This window comes from Microtus oregoni, unplaced genomic scaffold (genome assembly GCF_018167655.1).
Source record: "Microtus oregoni isolate MIOR12 unplaced genomic scaffold, Mior012 000012F_ref0000307, whole genome shotgun sequence".
Lineage (NCBI taxonomy): Eukaryota > Metazoa > Chordata > Mammalia > Rodentia > Cricetidae > Microtus > Microtus oregoni.
In genome coordinates this window covers 2,638,803-2,661,076 of record NW_024543071.1, presented here as the reverse complement: position 1 = coordinate 2,661,076, position 22,274 = coordinate 2,638,803, and the positions used below count along the sequence as shown (strand labels likewise).

Sequence of the window (22,274 nt, the reverse complement as noted above, 5' to 3'; positions counted from 1 at the left end):
GAGTAGTGAACACACTGTTCACTGCCTGTGACACCGTGACTGAGTAGTAAACACACTGCTCCCTGCCTGTGACACCGTGACTGAGTAGTGAACACACTGTTCCCTGCCTGTGACACCGTGACTGAGTAGTGAACACACTGTTCCCTGCCTGTGACACCGTGACTAAATAGTGAACACACTGTTCCCTGCCTGTGACACTGTGACTGAGTAGTGAACACACTGTTCCCTGCCTGTGACACCATGACTAAATAGTGAACACACTGTTCCCTGCTTGTGACACCGTGACTGAGTAGTGAACACACTGTTCCCTGACTATGACACCATGACTGAGTAGTGAACACACTGTTCCCTGCCTGTGACACCATGACTGAGTAGTGAACACACTGCTCCCTGCCTGTGACACCGTGACTAAATAGTGAACACACTATTCCCTGCCTGTGACACCATGACCGAGTAGTGAACACACTGTTCCCTGACTATGACACCGTGACTGAGTAGTGAACACACTGTTCCCTGCCTGTGACACCATGACTGAGTAGTAAACACACTGTTCCCTGCCTGTGACACCATGACTAAATAGTGAACACACTGTTCCCTGCCTGTGACACCATGACTAAATAGTGAACACACTGTTCCCTGCCTGTGACACTGTGACTAAATAGTGAACACACTGTTCCCTGCCTGTGACACCGTGACTAAATAGTGAACACAATGTTCCCTGCCTGTGACACCATGACTAAATAGTGAACACAGTGTTCCCTGCCTGTGACACCGTGACTAAATAGTGAGCACACTACTCCCTGCCTGTGTCACTGTGACTGAGTAGTGAACACACTGTTCCCTGCCTGTGACACCGTGACCGAGTAGTGAACACACTGTTCCCTGCCTGTGACACCATGACTAAATAGTGAACACACTGTTCCCTGCCTGTGACACCATGACTAAATAGTGAACACACTGTTCCCTGCCTGTGACACCGTGACTGAGTAGTGAACACACTGTTCCCTGCCTGTGACACCGTGACTAAATAGTGAACACACTGTTCCCTGCTTGTGACACCGTGACTAAATAGTGAACACAATGTTCCCTGCCTGTGACACCATGACTAAATAGTGAACACACTGTTCCCTGCCTGTGTCACTGTGACTGAGTAGTGAACACACTGTTCCCTGCCTGTGACACCGTGACTGAGTAGTGAACACACTGTTCCCTGCCTGTGACACCGTGACTAAATAGTGAACACACTGTTCCCTGCCTGTGACACTGTGACTGAGTAGTGAACACACTGTTCCCTGCCTGTGACACCATGACTAAATAGTGAACACACTGTTCCCTGCTTGTGACACCGTGACTGAGTAGTAAACACACTGTTCCCTGACTATGACACCGTGACTGAGTAGTGAACACACTGTTCCCTGCCTGTGACACCATGACTGAGTAGTGAACACACTGTTCCCTGCCTGTGACACCGTGACTAAATAGTGAACACACTGTTCCCTGCCTGTGACACCATGACTGAGTAGTGAACACACTGCTCCCTGCCTGTGACACCGTGACTAAATAGTGAACACACTGCTCCCTGCCTGTGACACCATGACTGAGTAGTGAACACACTGTTCCCTGCCTGTGACACCATGACTGAGTAGTGAACACACTGCTCCCTGCCTGTGACACCGTGACTAAATAGTGAACACACTATTCCCTGCCTGTGACACCATGACCGAGTAGTGAACACACTGTTCCCTGCCTGTGACACCGTGACTAAACAGTGAACACACTGTTCCCTGCCTGTGACACCGTGACTAAATAGTGAACACAATGTTCCCTGCCTGTGACACCATGACTAAATAGTGAACACACTGTTCCCTGCCTGTGACACCGTGACTAAATAGTGAACACACTGTTCCCTGCCTGTGACACCATGACTAAATAGTGAACACACTGTTCGCTGCCTGTGACACGGTGACTGAGTAGTGAACACCTGTTCCCTGCCTGTGACACCGTCACTAAATAGTGAACACACTGTTCCCTGCTTGTGACACCGTGACTAAATAGTGAACACAATGTTCCCTGCCTGTGACACCATGACTAAATAGTGAACACAGTGTTCCCTGCCTTTGACACCGTGACTGAGTAGTGAACACACTGCTCCCTGCCTGTGACACCGTGACTGAGTAGTGAACACACTGCTCCCTGCCTGTGACACCATGACTGAGTAGTGAACACACTGTTCCCTGCCTGTGACACCGTGACTGAGTAGTGAACACACTGTTCCCTGACTATGACACCGTGACTAAATAGTGAACACACTGTTCCCTGCCTGTGACACCGTGACTGAGTAGTGAACACACTGTTCCCTGCCTGTGACACCGTGACTGAGTAGTGAACACACTGTTCCCTGACTGTGACACCATGACCGAGTTGTGAACACACTGTTCCCTGACTGTGACACTGTGACTGAGTAGTGAACACACTGCTCCCTGCCTTTGACACCGTGACTGAGTAGTGAACACACTGCTCCCTGTCTGTAACACTGTGACTGAGTAATGAACACACTGCTTCTTGTCTGATACATGGTCCCCAGTCATGTAGCAATAAGTAACATAGCAGCTTTTTAAGTGAGAGCCTCATGTACGTTGCCCTCACTGCCCCACACCCAATCCATCACCCTTTTGCCTGCTTACCTCTGAGTTTCTCCCTGCATCTGACACTGAATTCACTCAGCTTCTTACTTGTTACTATGAATCTCCACAGCCCCTACTAGATTACACACCCAGCAGATGGTATTAACAGAACTAGGGTCACTGACAGTACTCAAGGGAATACTCCCCAATGGGCACCATCTTAGAGCTTTTGTACTCTCAGAAAAGGCTATTGGCAGTAACATGGAGAAACCATTCAGAAAGTGGAAACCAGGACATTATGAAATGATCTACCAATTCATGATTTCTGAACCAATTCAAACTAGATTCTCATAATGCACTGCATTTCAGATGTTTTCTTAAAGAACACTTAGGTCGAAGAGGAAATGAAAGATTTTGATTGCAGAATTACTGAGGCAGGATATATTGAAATTAAAAAAGTGAGTAAAATTGAAGGATTTAATTAATAAAAGTTAAAGTCAAAATGGATACAATATGAACAGAAAAAATAGAACGTAAAAATTTCTGTGACAGTAGCTTAATAAAACTAATAAAATGGGAGGGTCTGATGGCCAACATAAATAAGCACGGGAAACAGGCTGAGATGTGGAGGAAATTAGACCACATTTGGCATGAATGCATATAAGAGCTTTGGCGCTCTGCCTGAAATTTCTAATTTCATAGCAAAATATGTGAGAGCAGAACCAAACAACAGAAATGTGTAGAGAAACAGGAAGCTGTTAATAATTCTTTTTTTTTTTTTTTTTTTTTTAAGATTTATTTTATTATGTATACAGCATTCCTTCCATGTATGTTTGCATGCCAGAAGAGGGCACCAGATCTCATTACAGATGGCTGTGAGCCACCATGTGGTTGCTGGGAATTGAACTCAGGACCTCTGAAAGAGCAGTCAGTGCTCTTAACCTCTGAGCCATCTCTCCAGCCCAATTCTGGAGTGAGGGAGGATTTTCTAAATAGATATAACCCAAGGCCATTCATAATAAGACCGATAATCTTGATTGAATAAAGTATATGATTTTTATACAGCAAATATGAGCTTAGACAAAAACATAAACACAAACTGTAATAGTTTTGCCAAATATGTGACTGGAAGAGAGAAAATTTCCCTACTATCAGAAGAATTTGTATAAATAAACAAGAAACAAACCTGTAGAGTATAATCCTAAAAAAATCTCATCCATAGAAAGCATGCAGACAGCCAAAAGTGCACAAAAGGTTGCTCAAACTTTTTGGTAGTTAATAGAAATAAAGTAAAAATAGCAAAAGCCTTTACTCTGTGTATGCGTGTGTAAGTTCATATGTGTTTGTATGTATGATGGAGGAGGGTCATCTTTCTCTCTGTTATTTCATTGGTTAAGTAATAAAGAAAACTGCTTGGCCCTAATAGGACAGAAAATTAGGTAGGCGGAGTAGACAGAACAGAATGCTGGGAGAAAGAAGCTGAGTCAGGCAGTCGCCATTATTCTCCCACTCCAGACAGATGCAGGTTAAGATCTTTCCTGGTAAGCCAGCTCGTGGAGCTATACAGATTATTAGAAATGGGTTAGATCGATATGTAAGAGCTAGCCAATTAGAAACTGAAACTAATGGGCCAGGCAGTGTTTAAAAGAATACAGTTTCCGTGTAATTATTTCGGGTAAAGCTAGCCATGCGGAGCTGGGCAGGAACGCAATCCACCGCAGCTCCTTCAACATATGTATGTGTGTATTTATGTTTATACATGTGTGTGTGCGTATGTGTATATGTATGCGTGTTTATGTGTATTATTGCATGTGTGTTTTTGTGTATGTGTGTCTTTATGTGTATGTATGTGCTTGTGTGTGTATATATGAGCATGAATGTGTGTGTTTGTGTGTATGTATGTGCTATGAGTGCTTGTGTGTATGTGTTTGTATGTATGTTGTGTGTCTATGTGGAAGCCCGGGCCAACTCTGGTGTTGCTCCTTGGAATATTCCCTGCTTTGATTCTTGATACTTGGTCTCCCACTTCACACAGACTAGGCTGACTGGCCTCAAGCCCCAGGGATTTGCCTTTCTGCACCTGCACAGCACTGGGATTATTAGCAAGCAACACCATGTCTGCCTGGGATTGTTATTTTTTAAATATATGAATTCTAGAGATCAAATTCAGGTCCTCATGTTTGTACAATGAACACTTTACCAACTCAGTGATCTCCCTAGCCACTGAAGGTCTTCATTCTGATAGAACACATGCACACCATTCCCATGGATGGTGGTATTCTCATCGTTATTTACTCTCCTTCCCTGGACAAGCCTACCTCTGAGCACATGGCATGGAGGAGCAGACTCCATATTGGACCACACTGAAAGCCTGTGCATGGTTTTAATAGTGCATCTCTTCCTTCTGCCTGAGAGCAACACATTCCAGCAGGTCCCGCTCCTTCAGCCAGGATCCTGCATGAAACAGCCGATGGTCGAGACAGAGCCTCCCTGGTGCCATTGCAACCAGAATACAATGTGAACAGCAGATAAACCCTAATTTTTGAAGCCAATGTTTTTTGAGAGATATTTTTTACTACCACATAACTTAGTAAAAAATTTTAATTATGTCTCTGATTCCATTGGTCAAGAGACCCACATAACATTATATTCTATCATTTAACAGCAGATAGTATTTCGCTCAAATCATTACATTTTCACTTTAGTTTTCATATATATACATACATATACATATTCCATAAAGTTCAATCCATTTTGTAATTAGAATTATAATAGCAAAATTGTATTAATAGTTGTTGTTAATAAGACAAAGAAATTTGTCATTATTTCTTAATAGTTGTAGTTAGTAAGACAAAGAAATCAAACTGGGCATCATTTGATAAAGAAACACGCTTTATTTTCCTTTTGTGTTTTTTATTATTACTATAAAAGTAATTTGTATTTACCTATGAAAATTGGAGATCACAGGTGTGCATGAAGAGGGAAATAAAAGCCACTTATAAACTTCCCATTGTTGCTCTTTAGGTAGATTTCCTTTGAATTTTATGCTCCTTGATTACAAATAACACTATAAATTCTCCATACACATTTTCAATGACTGCATAATATTCTCAAGTGTCGTAGTTTCAGGGTCATATCCTTCATAATTGCTACTCAAGTAACTCATCTTACAAATTTTATGGAAAGTGTGTTAATTTCAGAAATGTATTAATCACCCCATTTCCCCATAAAGCAACTTTATGGTCCAGCCTGCTTTGTCAGATTTAGTACCCACCAGTGTTAGGCTCTTTCATCGTTCTTTCTTTACGGAAAAGTGAGAAACGACAGTTGTGCTGGTAAGTCACTGCGGGGCTTGAGTGAGAAATGTCTCTAAGGCTGGGTTTTAATGGTCGACTAGGCTGGGAGGTCTTGGAACCTTTAGGAGGCCGAGCTTTGCTGGAGGGAGTGTAGCAATGGTGCACACATGTCCTGCTTCTTCTCTCTCCTGCTTCCTGTGCATGGACGTAAATGTGATTAGCAGAATCCTGCTCCCATTGTCTTGCCTCCCTGCTGTGATAGACACAAAATTTCATTGTTTTAAGGTAGTAACTAAAATCCAGGGCAAGTTAAGGTGTGTACTTACAGGATATCCTGAGATCTGATCCATGTGCTGTTTATGAACCTAGCCATCTTATTTGTAAGAAGGCAGAAGTAATCTCTGAGTAGTTAACAAATCTCGTCCCTGAGGAAGTGAACAGGTGCTGGTGATCATGTAGGGGATTGCCCAGTTTATACCAGGGGACCAACCACAAGAAGCCACCATCTTTGGGAGCTCACTCTCACTTTCCCCGTCTAACTTTGTTCCTTTATCTCTCTACCTCAGCAGGAGGTGGCAAAGATCAATGTGGTGTGGTGCAGTAAACTGCAAGTCAAAAGTTCACAACACCCACAGCTCCAAGGGGGATGCATACGTCAGTCAGTCTGGTACATCCTGTGTCTGCCGTTTTAGTCCAGGCTAACACACACCCAACTGTTGACCGGTTTTGATTTCCTAGAAATGAAAGCACACAGGATGCAATCTTTGCGATGAGTTGATCTCTCACTGATTAGGCACTGTTTCTTCTCTGTCAAGGCCTGTTAGAGAAAATCTGTCAAACCTACACACTTTAATTAGGCCTTCCTGTTCTGTAAGATGCCTATGACTTCAAAAACAAACTTTTGAAACCAGAGTCCAAATTTTCTGTTACTGACTCCATATACTTTTGCAGATTTTTTTCACAATTATTTTGATACAGTACTTGAGATGGTTATACCAAATTGAAGAAGAAATGCAACAGATATGTTTTTCTTCATGTTCTACTTTGTGACACTCAGAAGCTTGGGTCTCTACAGCTTGTCAGACTGCCAATCTGATGTTTTTGTGGGGCCTCTCTCATTGTAGGTATTCTCATGATAAGAGTAAATCAGCCTTTTGTACTAACTTCCCTTTCCAAAATAGCTTTTCTCTTGATGACAAAGAGGACTACAGTCAGCATTTGAGGGCTACAGTGGGAACTTTAAGAGCTGGAATGAAGGAGCTCTGGATCTGTGTTGAAAGGAGCTACTTGTTCATCCCAGCTGCCCAGAACTGAAATAATTACACAGAAACTGAATTATTTAAATAACTGCCCAAAAGGTGGAGGTGGGTAATTTCTGTTTTTTGGTGGGTTATGGATGTTTATCATTGTTTAAGGGGATTGTTTACAAGTTGTTGTTGGTCTTAGTCGGGGGAAACCAAGAAAAAGAGATTAGATTTAGGGATCTTGTTTTGAAAAGAAAAGTGGGGATATAGAAATTATAGAATAAAAGGGTATATTTTGTACCTACTTTCAAACTAAATAAGCAACCACTAGTTTCAAATATTTTACATTGTATGAATTTTTGTATAGTGATACAAATTTTATATTTTATATTATATATGTTTCTACTCTTGTTTAAGATATTATTGTATATTAATGTAAATTAAGTTATTTTTGTTATACCATATATATGTTTCTACTCTTGTTTAAGATATTGTACCTATGCAGATAATTTGAAAATTTAATATAAAGGTCTAGTCTTTGAAATATATTTAACATAATAAAGAAATACAGGTTAGTAGTTAGTCATCTATAAAAATCAAACTTATAGTCATGTTAGGTATGCTTTCAAGGTCAAATAGAGATATATATTTTAGATAGATGATGGCCTTCAAACACTTCAGAGACCTAAGGAATATGAATTTTAAGATGTTTCAATAACATAAGGCATTTCATTTTATGTCTGCTCCTGGTTGTACCAATCTAAGTCCAAAAGAGGATGATGGACATCCTAAAACCTCCATATGGAATTTGCTTTCATTGTGGCAAAGTTTTCCACTGGGCAAGAAACTGCCCTTGCAGTATGCTGTTCAAATTGGACAAGTAGGACACAAAGAAGGTTACTGCTAAATTTTGCCATGATGAAGTAGGGCAGCTCTTCAAAAATTCCTGCTTCACAAAAAGTCTATAAGATATTCTAGGCCTATAGGCTGAAGATGTGATGGAGGTGGGTCTTGTATCTTATCTGTTGCTTTTATTGGTTAAGTAATAAAGAAAACTGTTTGGCCTGACAGGACAGAAAATTAGGTAGGTGGAGTAGACAGAACAGAATGCTAGGAGAAAGAAGCTGAGTTAGGCAGTCGCCATGATTCTCCCACTCCAGACAGACGCAGGTTAAGATCTTTCCTGGTAAGCCAGCTCGTGGTGCTACACAGAATATTAGAAATGGGTTAGATCAATATGTAAGAGCTAGCCAATTAGAAACTGAAACTAATGGGCCAGGCAGTGTTCAAAAGAATACAGTTTCTGTGTAATTATTTCGGGTATAAAGCTAGCCGTGCGGGTGGCCAGGTGCCAGGAACGCAGCCTGCTGCTCCTGATACAACAAAGATGGATGCCCCAACATTGCAGAGGAACCTTCAGGTAACTCTCCATGCAGCCAGATATTTCTGTCATTTCTATAATTTTGGGAGTTGCTTGCTCTGCATTTCTTGTTTACGCAGTTAGTATAATATCCTTTTTGGGTCTCTGATGGAATTGAAGATTAGATAATCATAGTTACAATTTACATTAGTTATGACATAAAGTAAATTAGATATAAACTTTGAACTCATGAAGATCGGATAGATAATAGAGTTATTTTCTCTGAATTTGCCAAATTCTAATGGACAAGACATTGTGAATGCATTTATTACTTGATAATTGTTCTCAATGTGTATAGTTTTACTATGTTAGATTTAAAATCTTCCTTTTTATTTATACGATATGTACTACTTGGTGGCAGTGAGTCCACACAGGCTCCTCAGAAAAGCCCTTCCAAGGTTACTGCCTCGGTCATGTGCTGGACCATCTCAGTCTTTATCCCATCGTTTTCAGTTCTTTTATATTCTTGATCCATCTCTGTCAGAAATGCTAGTTGCTTAGAACATGAAATGCATTTTCCCATAGAAGGTGGGTTCTGTAGCAGTGAGGTAGTTAATTCTGTAGACCTGTCAAGACACTTGATTCTTCAGTTTCTAAAAGGATAACACAGACTTTGCAACTTAATGATATCTGCCATTCTGCAAATGCTCCATCACGAAGTAATGCCCCTCCTAAAACACAAGTAGAGGAATCTAAGAAGTCCCCTCTGTGGGTTTGTAAGGAGGGTTCAGTCACACAGCACTGCAGCGTGATTGCTGTGGGCCGACACTTAGGTGTGGAAGATGAAGACTCATGAGCCAGACAGTTCCCACTCTGATTAATGCCCCCTGTAGCAGGCAACAGGCGAGTAAGCGAGCTCCAGCCAGGGCCCAGCGCTGTGAGGGAAAGGCCAGGTGGTACACGAAGAGTGCCAAGAGCCCTGGAGGGTGTTTCCGCATCTGGGAACCACACTCCCACAGATGTGCCTGCACCTCATCCACTCTGCCCAGTCTGCCAGGGAAGGCTGTGGCGCGAAGAGGTCTTGGTGGAGAATGGCTGAAATGAGGTCTCTGACTTGAAGACAAACATGGTTGTCAGTTTCTCCATTGATTCTGTGGTCTGGGCAGTGAGGCTAAGGCAAGAAGTGCTAAACATTTTGTTGATAAGAACAGATTGCCTTAAGGGCCCAGGATAAAGTGTGAGAGAAGGTTTGGAGTAAAAGAAAAAGACAGTTTGTGGTAAAGTCTACTTGGAACCCCTGGGAATTCAGTCCCCCCAATTGTCCTACAATGTCATGATTCTGTTGTGTTGCGAATTGTATTTTCTTTACTCATTCATCTGCTGTGGACACGTAGGCTGGTTCTATGTCTGGAACCAGAGCCCTTAAAGTATACACTAAGGAGTGGTTCAGCAGCATAAACTGAGAACCTAGCCAAGGTTCAAGAAAACAAGCAATGACAAATGCTGGTAGGGAGAGGGCTGTAGCACAAATTCTAATTGGTATTAACAATAAAAGCCCAGAGTCAGATATAGGAGTTAATGCTGAAGATCAGAAAAGCAGAATGGTTAGCCACTAGGCAGTTCTTACCTCTACCAATGCTCAGATCAAAGGGGGCAATCCTGGCCTCAGACTGCATTTTCAGACTGACCTCAGACTCTGTCCCCACTGACTCCTTATCTGTCCTCTTCTCTGAGGTTCCCTTCCCACTCTCTCTGAATATTTATACTTAGGAACCTTTTATAAGTGGAATTATATAGTGGTTGTTTGTGCCTGGCTTATTTCACTTTTCATAATGTCCTCAGAGTTCATCTATGTTGTAGCAATATGTTAGAAATTGTTCTTCTGCCCAACCACAGTGGACTTCCACCACTCAGGAGCAGGGTACACCGGCCAGAACCAGTGAGTGACCTGCCTGTTAACAAAGCCACACTCCTCCCTGAATCCTACAGTCCCTTTCTGAGGCCCATGCAGTCCCACCTAGTCCAAGACCCTGCTACTGGGCCCTGCCTCCAGCCCAGCAGTCTTCTACCACTCAGAATCAGGGTACACTAGACAGAACTGACACAAGCCTCCCCTGTCAGAACAGAAGCAAAGTCACACCAGCTTACACAGACTTCAGCTGCCCAGGTGCATATCATGCCAGTCAGAGAAACAGGTGTATGGCACACCAGTCAGAAGAGCAGAGACCCACTGCTCTAAAGCTAACCACTGGAAAGCCAGCTCCCAACTTGGACAGAGACTCTTAACTAGAACCAAGACAACTCAGAAATTAAGAACTAGAACTAATCAAATTTATTTGGATTAAAAGCCATGCTATAACCCACAGACCAGAGAGGCTAAGTAACACGGAGGATGCATGAAGCTCACCGTGTCTGGGAGAGTGGGGATGGAAAGGGAGGGATCAGGTGTTTGGGAGAGTACTAGGGCAGACAGCTAGGATCGGTGCATCCCTGGAAGATGTAGAAATCCAGAGCAGTGGAAACCCCGGGATCTCTGAGGACGGCTGAAGCTAAGATTCCCAGCAATGGGGATCTGGAGACAGAACTGGCCATCTCCTACAACCAAGCACAAGGCTTCCAGTGGAGGGACTGGAGTACCAACCCAGCCACAAACCCTTTAACCTACAATTTCTCCTGGGAGTGACCAACTAATGATTGGCACAGCTGGAGACCCATACCCTTAGAGGGAGCTCCCCCACTGAGGACCAGGACCCAGAGACCTAAGATAGAACTAAACATGAATGGCAACAAAGTCAATGAAATAACTCCTAAGGATATTCTACTATATTCATAGATTGGTGACTAGCCCAACTGTCATAGCCTTCACCCAGCAACTGATGGAAACAGATGCAGAGACCCACAGGCAAACATTAGGCAGAGCTCCACAAATACTGCAGAAGAAGGGAAGGAAGGATTATAGGACTCTGTGGGACCAGCACCCCCACAAGAAAACCCACATAACTAACCTGGGCTCATAGGTGCTCACAGAGACTGAACCGACAATCAGGGAGCCTGCATGGGAATAACTTGGACACTGTGCATATGTTACAGTTCTGTAGCATGGTCTTCATGTGGGACTCCTAGCACTGAGAGCAGGGGATATCTCTGATTCTGTTGTCTGATTTTGGGAACCATCCCTTCTGCCAGATTGCCTTATCCAACCTATGTGGAGGAGGGGGTGCATGGTCTCACTGCAACTTGATATACCATGGCTGAGTGATACCAAGGGATGCCCACCTGTATCTGAAGAGAAATAGTGGAGAAGGGGTAGATGTGGAGCCTTCGGTGGTGTGGGGACTGGGAAGAGGTAAAGCAGGAGAAGCTTTAGTTAGGATATAAAAACGGATAAAAGGAATTGTTGCTCTTTAATGGTGAATAATATTCCATTTTGTATACTCATTTTTGAAACACATTAATAAAAACTCAGAGACAGAAGTTGGGGTTCAACCTGAAGACTAGAAAAGCAAAGCAACCAGCCACTGGCTCTTACATTAACTCAGTCAAAAAATGGTGATCCTACCTCCAGGAATCTCAGAATGAAACTGAGACAGAGCTGCCTCCTCCCAACTTATATTCTTCTCTAGGGCTGGATAAAAAGATGTACACTACTGGGATTAAAGTTATGCATCACCTGGTTTCTATGGCATCTAGTGTGGCTACTGGAATTAAAGGTGTGTTTCATCACTGCCTGGTCTGTAAGGCTGACCAGTGGGGCTGTTTTACTCCCTGAACTTCATGCAAGCATTATTAAAATACAAATGTAATGCCACTACTCATTCTTCTGGTGATGGACTTGTGGGGTGTTTTCAGGTTTTTTTAATTAACGATGATGCTGTGAGTGTGGGTATATAAATATTTCAAGTTTCTACTTGAGTTCTCATGTATGTACCCTTTGATAAATTTTCTGAATCAAATGGTATTTCTATTTTTTTGTTTTGAAGACCTGCAAACGTTTTCCAAAATGATTGCACCATTTCTGTTCCTACCAATACTACACAGGAGTTCAATTCTCCATCTTCCGTCTTCACCAACAAGTGTAGCTTTAAAAGACAAAGAAAAATGAAAACAAATAAAAAACTTAATAAAAATATTGGAAAATAAAAAATATAGCTGGAGACTCTGTAGATCTTCAAATGAAAACAAGGCACAATTATATACAGTGTCAACTTCACACAAACCTAGAGTCACCTGGGAAGCTGGATAATGTTTTCCTGTGGGCATGTCCATGGGGCATTTTCTTGATCACTGGTTGATGTGGGAGGGGCCATTCCCCTGTGGGTGATGCCATATATTGGCAGATGGACCTGGGCTTTGTAGGAAAGGTAACTGAGCAAGCCAGAGGGAACAAGCAGGATCCATCCATGGTCTCTGCTCAGTCCCTGTCTTAGCATCCCTCAGCGATTGCTGTGAGCTATAAACCAAATAAACATTTTCCTCCCCAACTTAGTTTTGGTCAGTGTTTAACATATCAACAAAAAGCAAAACTAAGATGTGCAAAAATAACTTACTATAAAACATGTATTTTCATAGTATGGCCCAAACTCCTTTCAGTTAGAGTCAAATGTCAAGTATAAGTCTTTAGTATATAATTATGTTAAGAAGCAGACACAGGTATTTTGACATTCTGTAAAGGATTAACTCAGGTAGCACATTTTTCATGAGCTATCTTTGGATGTTACACGATTCCATGCCTCACTGGATTAAAGGTATGTTGGTCATTCACACCTAGTCTTCTGGCGAGTTTTAAGAGCAGAATGTTCTGTTTTACACATTCATTACTAAGAAACTACTGCTTTTAAAAAATTAATAGTTCACCATATGGTACCAAACCGTCTTGTCAAGTCATATATATACATATGCCAAATATAAGAGAAATCCAGGCCTATGGGGCTAGAGAGATGGCTCAGTGGTCAAGAGCACTTGTTCCTCTTCCAGAGAACCTGAGTTTGAACCTGAGCGCCCGTGTTCAGGTGGCTCAAAAGCTACAGTCCAGGAGATCTGATGCCCTCTTCTTCCCTTCAATGGCACTCACAGTCACATGATATATACACACATACTCACACACAAAAAAATAAGAAATATTAAATACAGATAAATCCATACCTAAGAAAAGAGCAAACCAGGTATTGGGGTTTTCTGACCATGTTGTATTTCTAAATCATACTGCCCTGGTTGTACTGACTGTTGGTTTAAAGCAAAGTTTTTAATGCCTGTGATTCTCATATTCAACATCCTGGCAGAGTTCTGATGAAACTCAGCTGTCTTGTATCAGTTGGAGAATTTTTATGTGGTTCAGAAAGCTGGGCACTAGTGTGTGAGTGAGAGGGGCCAAGATAGCTGTCCATCTGGAGCCTGGACTGATCTTTTGGTGAACTATTTTCTCTTACTTCTCTCACTATATAGTACAGATTGGCATTGAACTCACAGTAATCCTTCTGCCTCAGCTTCCCAAGTGCTGGTATTATAGGTATAAGTTACCATTTCTGGCTAATCTAGATTTCATTACATGATGGCAACTGGTTCTTTTTTAAATTATTTTTATTTATGTATATGTATATGTGTGTATGAATTCTTGCTACTTGTGCACAGATTCCCTAGAAGGCCATAGAGGACATCAAATCCCTTGAAAGTTGGAGTTACAGACAGTTGTAAGCCACCTGGTATACTCTACTTTTAACCTCCAAGCCATCTCTACAGCCAGTAACAACTGGTTCAGAGAGAAAGAGGTGGGGAGGAAGGAAGGAGGAAGGGAGAGAGACTGAAACAGAGGGGGGTAGGGAGAGAGAAGGGGAGGGAGAGGAGAGCGAGAGAATGGATGGATATACAAAGGCCCTTAAGATCGAAGCCTGAGACTGCAGAGATGCAAAGCTAGTAATTTGCTTGCCTTACAAGTTTGAGGAATTGAGTTCAAACCCCAGAGCTCATATAGAAAAAGGTAGTGCACGACACACACTTGTCGTCCCAGTGCTGGGCCAGCAGAGGAGCCAGATGCCTGAGGCTGCAGGACATCCAGCCTAGCTTCCTTTAGAAACTCTAGGCCTGTGGGAAACCCTGTCTCGAAACACTTGAAGTTGGCCTCTGGCCTCCACATGAATACACACTAAACAGACACCAACACACACACAGAAGCACACACTTGCAACTTAGTTCTCATCAGCCTAACACAAACTGGAGTCACCTTGGAAGAAGGAACCTCAGTTTGACTGTGAGTTTACTCAAGAGATGTTTTCTTGATTAATGACTGAAGTGGTGGGGCCTAGCCCACTGTGGGTGGTGTCACTCCCTGGACAGGTCATACTGGATTGTTTAAGAAGGCAAACTAAGAAAACCTTGGGAAGTAAGTTCGTAAGCAGAATTTGCCTCCTCTGTGGTTTTGTTTAAGTTGTTGCTTCCCCTTCCAGTTTCGAGTTCCTGCCCTGGCCTTCCTCTGTGATGAACTGCAACCTGTAGGTGAAATAAACTCTTTCCTCTACAAATTACTTTTGGTCATGATTCCTAATATAGCAAGCAAAACCCAATTCACACACACACACACACACACACACACACACACACACACACACACTCATACATACACTTACTCGTAAATGGAGACTTTAGTTGTCAGCTGCCTAGTCCCAAACAATTATACAAAAACTATATTAATTACAGTATTGTTTAAGCAATGGCTTAGGAATATTCCTAGCTAGTTCTTACATTGAAATTGACCTATTTCTATTATTTTCTATTTTACTATAAGGCTTGTGGTTTATCACATTTATAAACAAGCATTTTGGTAATTTGGGCATAATTTTCTCCAAACTGCTTTCTGCTGCTTGTTGGGCAAATTATTTCTAGGGTTCAGAGACCTTGGGAGGGGTCTTATTCCATAAACCACATTATCCTGGAAGGAACCCACATGTTCTCATCCTCTGTGGAAACAGAAGCAGAACCTCTTTTCCAAAGTAACATGTCCCTAGACTCAAATTTTGAAGTTAAGATACCTTCAAAATATATATGTTGGTTTAGCTTAGGAACCTGTACAATGAATTGTCTTTCCATAGTTAGCTTAGTCACAGTAATAAATAAACAAACAAACAAACAAACACAATTGTAGTAATAAGAGCGGCGGGGCTGCGTCCCCAGCACCCCGGCTGCCTGCTCGGCTAGCTTGTGCCCAAAATAACAACACACAAACTGTATTCTTTTAAACACTGCTTAGCCCATTCTCTTCTAGGCTAATTCTCACATATTAATTTAGCCCATTTCTAATCATCTGTGTGTAGCACCCCAAGGTGCGCTTACCGGGAAGATTCTAGCCTATGTCAATCCTGGGTCGGAGCTTCATCCCGGGAGCAGGGCATGGCGTCTCTCTCAGGCGTCTGCTCCTGAGAGGAGAGCTGTGGAGTCTGAGCTCACTTCCTCTTCCTCCCAGCGTTCTGTTCTGTTTACTCCTCCCACCTATCTTCTAACCAATAAAATGGGCCAAGGCAGTTCCTTTATTAGCCAATGACCTTCCTCCATCACACAATAATATACATAATTCAGACTCTTTAGGTGTTTCCATCTTTATGTAACTTTTTTTACCTTATTACTTTTTAATATTTATTTTATTATCTTACTCCTTTAATCTCTGACTGTACTCTTTCTTCTCTCTCTTAAGTCCATGTATATTTATCCAAATCTGGGACCCATTCAGAGGCTTTTTTATCTGAATTTGTCTTACTGTATATCTGTAATTATTTTCTGACCAGGAGAGTTTTTTTTTTTTAATTTTAAGCCAGAATGGCATAGGATTAATGCTGCAGCTTTTTCTGTTGACTCCACTCAGTCCAACATGACAGAGGTACACTCACCACCTCTGTGAGCCATGCTCACTGCCCCAGCTTCAGGGATGCAGCAGATCTATGTCACCATTAAGCAATTTGTAATGCACTGCTCACAGACCTCATTTAAGTGCTCTGTAGCAGTACCTCCTAAAAGAATCAGAGCCAGCATGAACCAGGAAGTCTTCTCTTAAAGCAACCATGCCTCTGCTTGTGGCCAGATAACAGAACCTATTTGAAAAAAAGGGGTGGGGGGCTACCAAAAGCTGTGCTTGGCTCCAGTTTTTGTGGGTCTAGATGCCCATTTTTAAAATAACTTTCTTAGGTTTAATGTGGATTTTTTGCTCCATTATGGGCACCATTTTTAAGTGGAGACTGTGCTTTTGTTTTCCAGCCACCCAGACCCAAATAATCACACATAAACTATATTAATTAAAACACTGGCTGATGGCTCAGGCATATTCCTAGCTAACTCTTACATCTTAAAATAGCCCGTTTCTACTGGTAGAGTTCTGACGTCTTTCTCCTTCATCAGGTACATGGCATCTGCCTGACTCTGCTTTCTTTTTCCCTGCACTCAGTTTAGTTTTGCTGCCTACCTATATTCTGCCCTGCTATAGGCCAAAGCAGCTTCTTTATTAACCAATGGTAATAAAAACATTTATAGCATACAGAAGGGAATCTCACATCACTCACTCACACATGCACACACACCTACTCATACCTACTCATGCATACATGTGCACACACACACACACATACTCACATGCATGCATTCACTCACACACACTCACGCATACTCACATGCATTCACTCACACACACTCACACACATACTCACAGGCATTCACTCACACTCACACACATACTCACACGCATACTCACACACACTCACACACATACTCACATACACGCATTAACTCACACATACACGAATACTCACATACATGCATTCACACACACTCACAAGCATACTCACATACACACATTCACTTACACATACATGCATACTTACAATCGTGCATTCATTCACATACACTCAAACACATACTCACATACACAATTTCATACACACACACACACACACACACACCTTAGAACTTGCACAGTGCTGTCCCTTCCAGTGCCTTTTGATTAAAGCAAGTCACAAGATCAGGGTTTCATCCAGAAGTGTTTAAAGCAGGTCTCTTCTCTTGTCAGGGGAACATGGTAATATGATTATTACTGTGATAATAGGATATCAATGGGGACCAAAGCAATGATTCACTGTTGACCTTCATTAAACAGTAATGTCCTACTACATAAACTAAACCCAAGTCTAGCTTCTCAGAGCTCCTCAGCCATCTGATGAAGACCCCATCACTCAGTAAAATGCTGTTATGTACAATAAAGGTAACACTGAACGCTCAGAATGCTAGACCAACCTCAGCATGCACAGATGTCATTAGCTCTGTCATGGCATCAGTTCCAGCTATTGGTCCTGGGTATCCTGTTTGCATAGATAAAGCTTGTCTGAAAATGAGAGGGGAGAGCTAGCCACTAGCTAACCATAGAGGGCTGGAGGTCAATACAAAGAGACAGGAAGTGACATGGCTGGGCAGAAAGAGGAAGTGATAGGATGGGGGAAATAGGAAGGCAGTTTCTTTTCAGTTGGAAGTGGAGAGGTAAAGTGGCCATGGTTCTGCTCCTTCATCTCTCTGATCTCTCAGCATTTTCCCCAATATCTGACCCCCAGGCCTTTATTGTTAAGACCTATTAGAATGCATGCTACAGTCCTGCTTGACAACGTCAAACTAATTTTCTTTCATACATTGCAATAATTCATACATCGTAATACCAGAATATACTTAACACTTGTTCATGTTTTTTGACTGAGTGGGCAGGGAGGTGGGATGAGGTGAACACAGACATGGGGCATTGATATGTGCACAGGAAATACTGTGTGCACAGGCATGCCTATGTCAGAGACCTCAGGAAGTGGTAGGGGATATATATGCCAAAGCACAAAGTCATCTACATGTGGTTTTATTTATTTATCCAGCATAAAAGTCTTTTTAGAGTCTTGGCACAAAGAAACTGACATGTATAATTGATTAATGTGAAGTATCCAAGCTAAGACATGGAGGTCTGGCCCCCAGCCAGAAATTACAATTTGAAGTTGTACAGTGGTTTAGAGTACTTGGTGTTCTTGCAGAAAGCCAGATCTTGGTTCTTAGCATCCATGTCATGTGCTCACAACTACCTGTGACTCCAGCTCCAGGGGATCTGACATTCTCGTCTGACCTCTGTGGGCATACATGCACATATGTACATACATGAATAAAAACAAATTATGAGAAACTTTATTTACTTTTGTATGTGTGTGAATGTGCTTGAGTATACACGTACCATGTGTTTGCAGGGGCCTGCAGAAGCCAGAGATGGAGTTGGACCCCCTGGAGCTTGCACTGCAAGCAGTTCTGAACAGCCACATGGGTACAGGGAATTGAACCAGAGTTTTCTGTAAAAGTATTAAGTGTTACTGATGTGGGAAGGTCATTTGTCTATCTGTTGCTTTCATTGGTTAATTAATAAAGAAACTGCTTGGCCTGATAGGTCAGAACATAGGTGGGTGGAGTAAACAGAACAGAATGCTGGGAAGAAGGGAAGTTAGGCAATTGCCATGCCTCTTCTCTCTGGGTCAGACGCTATGGAGCCAGTCGCCAGGTAAGACATGCTGAATCTTTCCCGGTAAGCCACCACTTCATGGTACTACACAGATTACTAAATATGGATTAAAGCAAGATGTGAGAATTAGCCAAGAAGAGGCTAGATATAATGGGCCAGGCAGTGTTTAAAAAAATACAATTTGTGTGTTGTTATTTCCAGGGCTAAGCTGGATGAAAAGCAGGCCTGCTCATCTCACCACTACATGCTCCTAACCACTAAGACATCTCTACAGGTCCCAAAAGAAAATCTAGATAGATAGATAGATAGATAGATAGATAGATAGATTGATAGATAGATAGATAGATAGATGATAGATAGACAATAGATAGATAGATAGATGATAGATAGACAATAGATAGATAGATAGATAGATAGATGATAGACAGACAGATAATAGATAGATAGACAGACAGACAGACAGACAGACAGACAGATAGATAGATAGATAGATGTGTTTCTTTCTAATAATATGCCAGTGCTCAGTGCTCTTAGTTAACAGTTAATTTCTGGTAACTACTTGACAATCACTTTCACAAAAGTGACTTCATCCTTGAATGGAACTGTGTGAAGAAATAGTTGGTTTTATGCAGAAAGCATCTCCTATCTGAGGATGCATTTATTGCTCATATGTTTGGGTCTGACAAACATTCTAAGGCAGCACAGAAAGCATTTTTCTGGGGAATTTAATCAGAAGTTAATTTTTTTTGACCATGATCAGCTAGTTAAAATTAGGGCAGTGAGAATGTGGCAAAGAAAAAAAAATGCATCTTCCATTCTGGGAAATAATAGATTTTTTTTCTATGTTGAGCCTTGAACAATAGCTAGAATTGCTGAAGGGCTAAAATAACTAAACCAGCTCTTTGTATTCCCGTTGTTTCAGCTCTTTTGAACATTATATCCAAATTTGCTTTTTGGCAGCATTTGTTATGCAGTAATTAGATGCTACTGTGTAGCAGGCATAAGTCCAGGGGAATTTTTTTTGTTTATATATTTTAAATGCCATCCTCAGAAAGGCCTTGAGAAGGCTGAGCTAATCGATAGCCACAACCGAATATATTACTATGTACTTGGGACATGAAAATTATTGTATTAAAATTTAATTATTTATATGGAGCAGAACGAAGTCACAGGTAGCTCATGAGATTTTCATGGAGATCAATATGTGACAAAATACTAAATCTGATTTTGCTGGATTCATAAAGCACTTGGTGTCAGATCTGAGCTAAATGTATTTTTCATTTGGTTATCACTATGGAAAGGAGAAAGAAAATCTATTTTATAGTAGAGAGTGAGAAAGGTTTTCATTTTTAAGCTTTGGGGACTTAATCCTGTTTGGTCAGGGTAGAAAACACAGGATTTCCCACTGGCATGGGCTGTAATAACACTTTGAATATACATGCAAAGGAGGATGGGAAAACCCTTTCCGGCCCCGACTGTGGCACATCCTTGCGCTATGTCTGTTCTCTGTTTTCTGGCCTGGTAAACTGCCAACAGCCAAACACCAGCATTTCTTCCCCACATCCTCTTCTTCCTCCTCTGCCTTTCTGTCTGCCACAGACGCTGCCATGTGTGGCCAAGGGAGGCTGGCGTCTATCACCCTGAAGGTGTGTGGAAGCAGGTCTTAGAGAGTAGTGGGCTAGCCTCCTGAACCGGTATTCTAGTTTGTTTATGAAATGTGTTTGACCATTTCGTCCCCACCTTATGGTACTGTCTTGGGAAGGTTGCAGGACCTTTGGAAGATGTTGCTTTACTAGAGACAGATCCTGGATGTTGGAGCGGCATGGAGCTTGAGTCTTTTACCCTAATCCCACTACCTTTCCTGTCTGTGTTTCCTGGTCTAGAGAAATGTGAACAAGAAAACTCATGTTCCTGTCACTGCAGCTTCTGGCCACTCCCACTCCTGTCACATGTCCTGGTTACTGTAATGGACTGTACCCATAAACTCTGAGCCAAATAAATTCTTATTCCTTCAGAAGCTTTGTGTAAGGTTTTCGGTCACAGCTTTATAACAGTTTCTTAGCCATCTCTCCCGACCCATATTTTAAATCACATTAATAGTATTTAAACCTTTATATAGTTTGATATTTTCAACAAACATGAAAATGAATAGACTTTGATATGTTGCCATTAAAGAAAAGAAAATTATTCAAGAAATCAACACTATATTTACAGAAGCATTTAGGAAATAATTGCTTATTAAATTAAAAGGTCTACTATGATGCCTCTCAAATTGATTTCCTCTCCCTTCCCTTAAAGATATTCAGATCAACGCTCTGTATGCAGGACACTGTGAACCAGCACTGCCCAGATCCTGAAATGGACCCCAGATATAGCTGTATTCATCTAACAGAGCCTGTGAGGAAAAAGGCCCCAATCTTCTCAGATCAACTGTGGCCCTTACAGAAACAAAACAGAAAAACCACAGTTTGCTATTGTTTCTGTACAGAATGTCTTTCTCATTAATAAAGTACTATATGTGCCTCAGAAGCAGACCATGACCTGGGACTGAGTCCAGGCCTGTGATGAATGGGAACTGAGATATCAGTGACGGGATGAAGCTGTGCGGGAATTTCCCTGAAGAGGAGGTCGTGATTTAAAAGTATGAGGATGTAATCTCACTGGGCCAAAGTGGTCCTTCCATCTGGCTGAGGCTTTGAAGTATATTTAAACCATTTCCTGGTTGAAAAGGGGATCTTTGTTCTAAAGTGACTGAAAGATATTTATTACGGTATGAAATATTGAGAGACAATTTATGGCCACAGTTAGTGACAGGTTATCCTTTATGGGTTGGCGTGTCTACTGTTGATAATGACAGTCAATGAGCGTATTTCTCAGTTATCAGGGCGTGCCTGTAGCAGCAGATTTGGACCACATCATCGCCCTACAGGGTGAATCTCTGCCAATCTCCTGGTTCCCTTCCTCCAACACAGATCCTGATGTCTGCATAGCAAGGGACCTTACCCACTAAGCCATCTCCTCATTTCAAGTCTATTTTTAAGTGATTATTACTTAAAATATACATTCTAGTTGCATTAATTAAGGCTGTTTACAGGTACATGCTAAAGCACACATGGTAGGAGTAACATTTGAGCCTCGCGTGGGGAGCCAGGACTGGAGGACGACTGATCTCGCTCAGCTCCATGTCCCAGGAGAGGCCCCATCAGTAAGCAGGGGCTGATATGGCCTGATGCCTGGCCT

At 41.9% G+C, this 22,274-nt stretch overlaps 1 protein-coding gene across 1 annotated transcript in view; it reads left to right on the top strand.

Annotated features, from left to right (window-relative positions):
• Positions 1–22,044, top strand: part of Ccdc172 (coiled-coil domain containing 172) — a 143,768-nt gene extending 121,724 nt beyond the window's left edge. The window contains exons 9-10 of the mRNA XM_041661277.1: positions 21,333–21,431; positions 21,919–22,044. Of these exons, the coding sequence (XP_041517211.1) occupies positions 21,333–21,431; positions 21,919–22,044 (225 nt within the window). The remainder of the gene's footprint in view (positions 1–21,332; positions 21,432–21,918) is intronic.
• Positions 22,045–22,274: the final 230 nt, after the last annotated feature.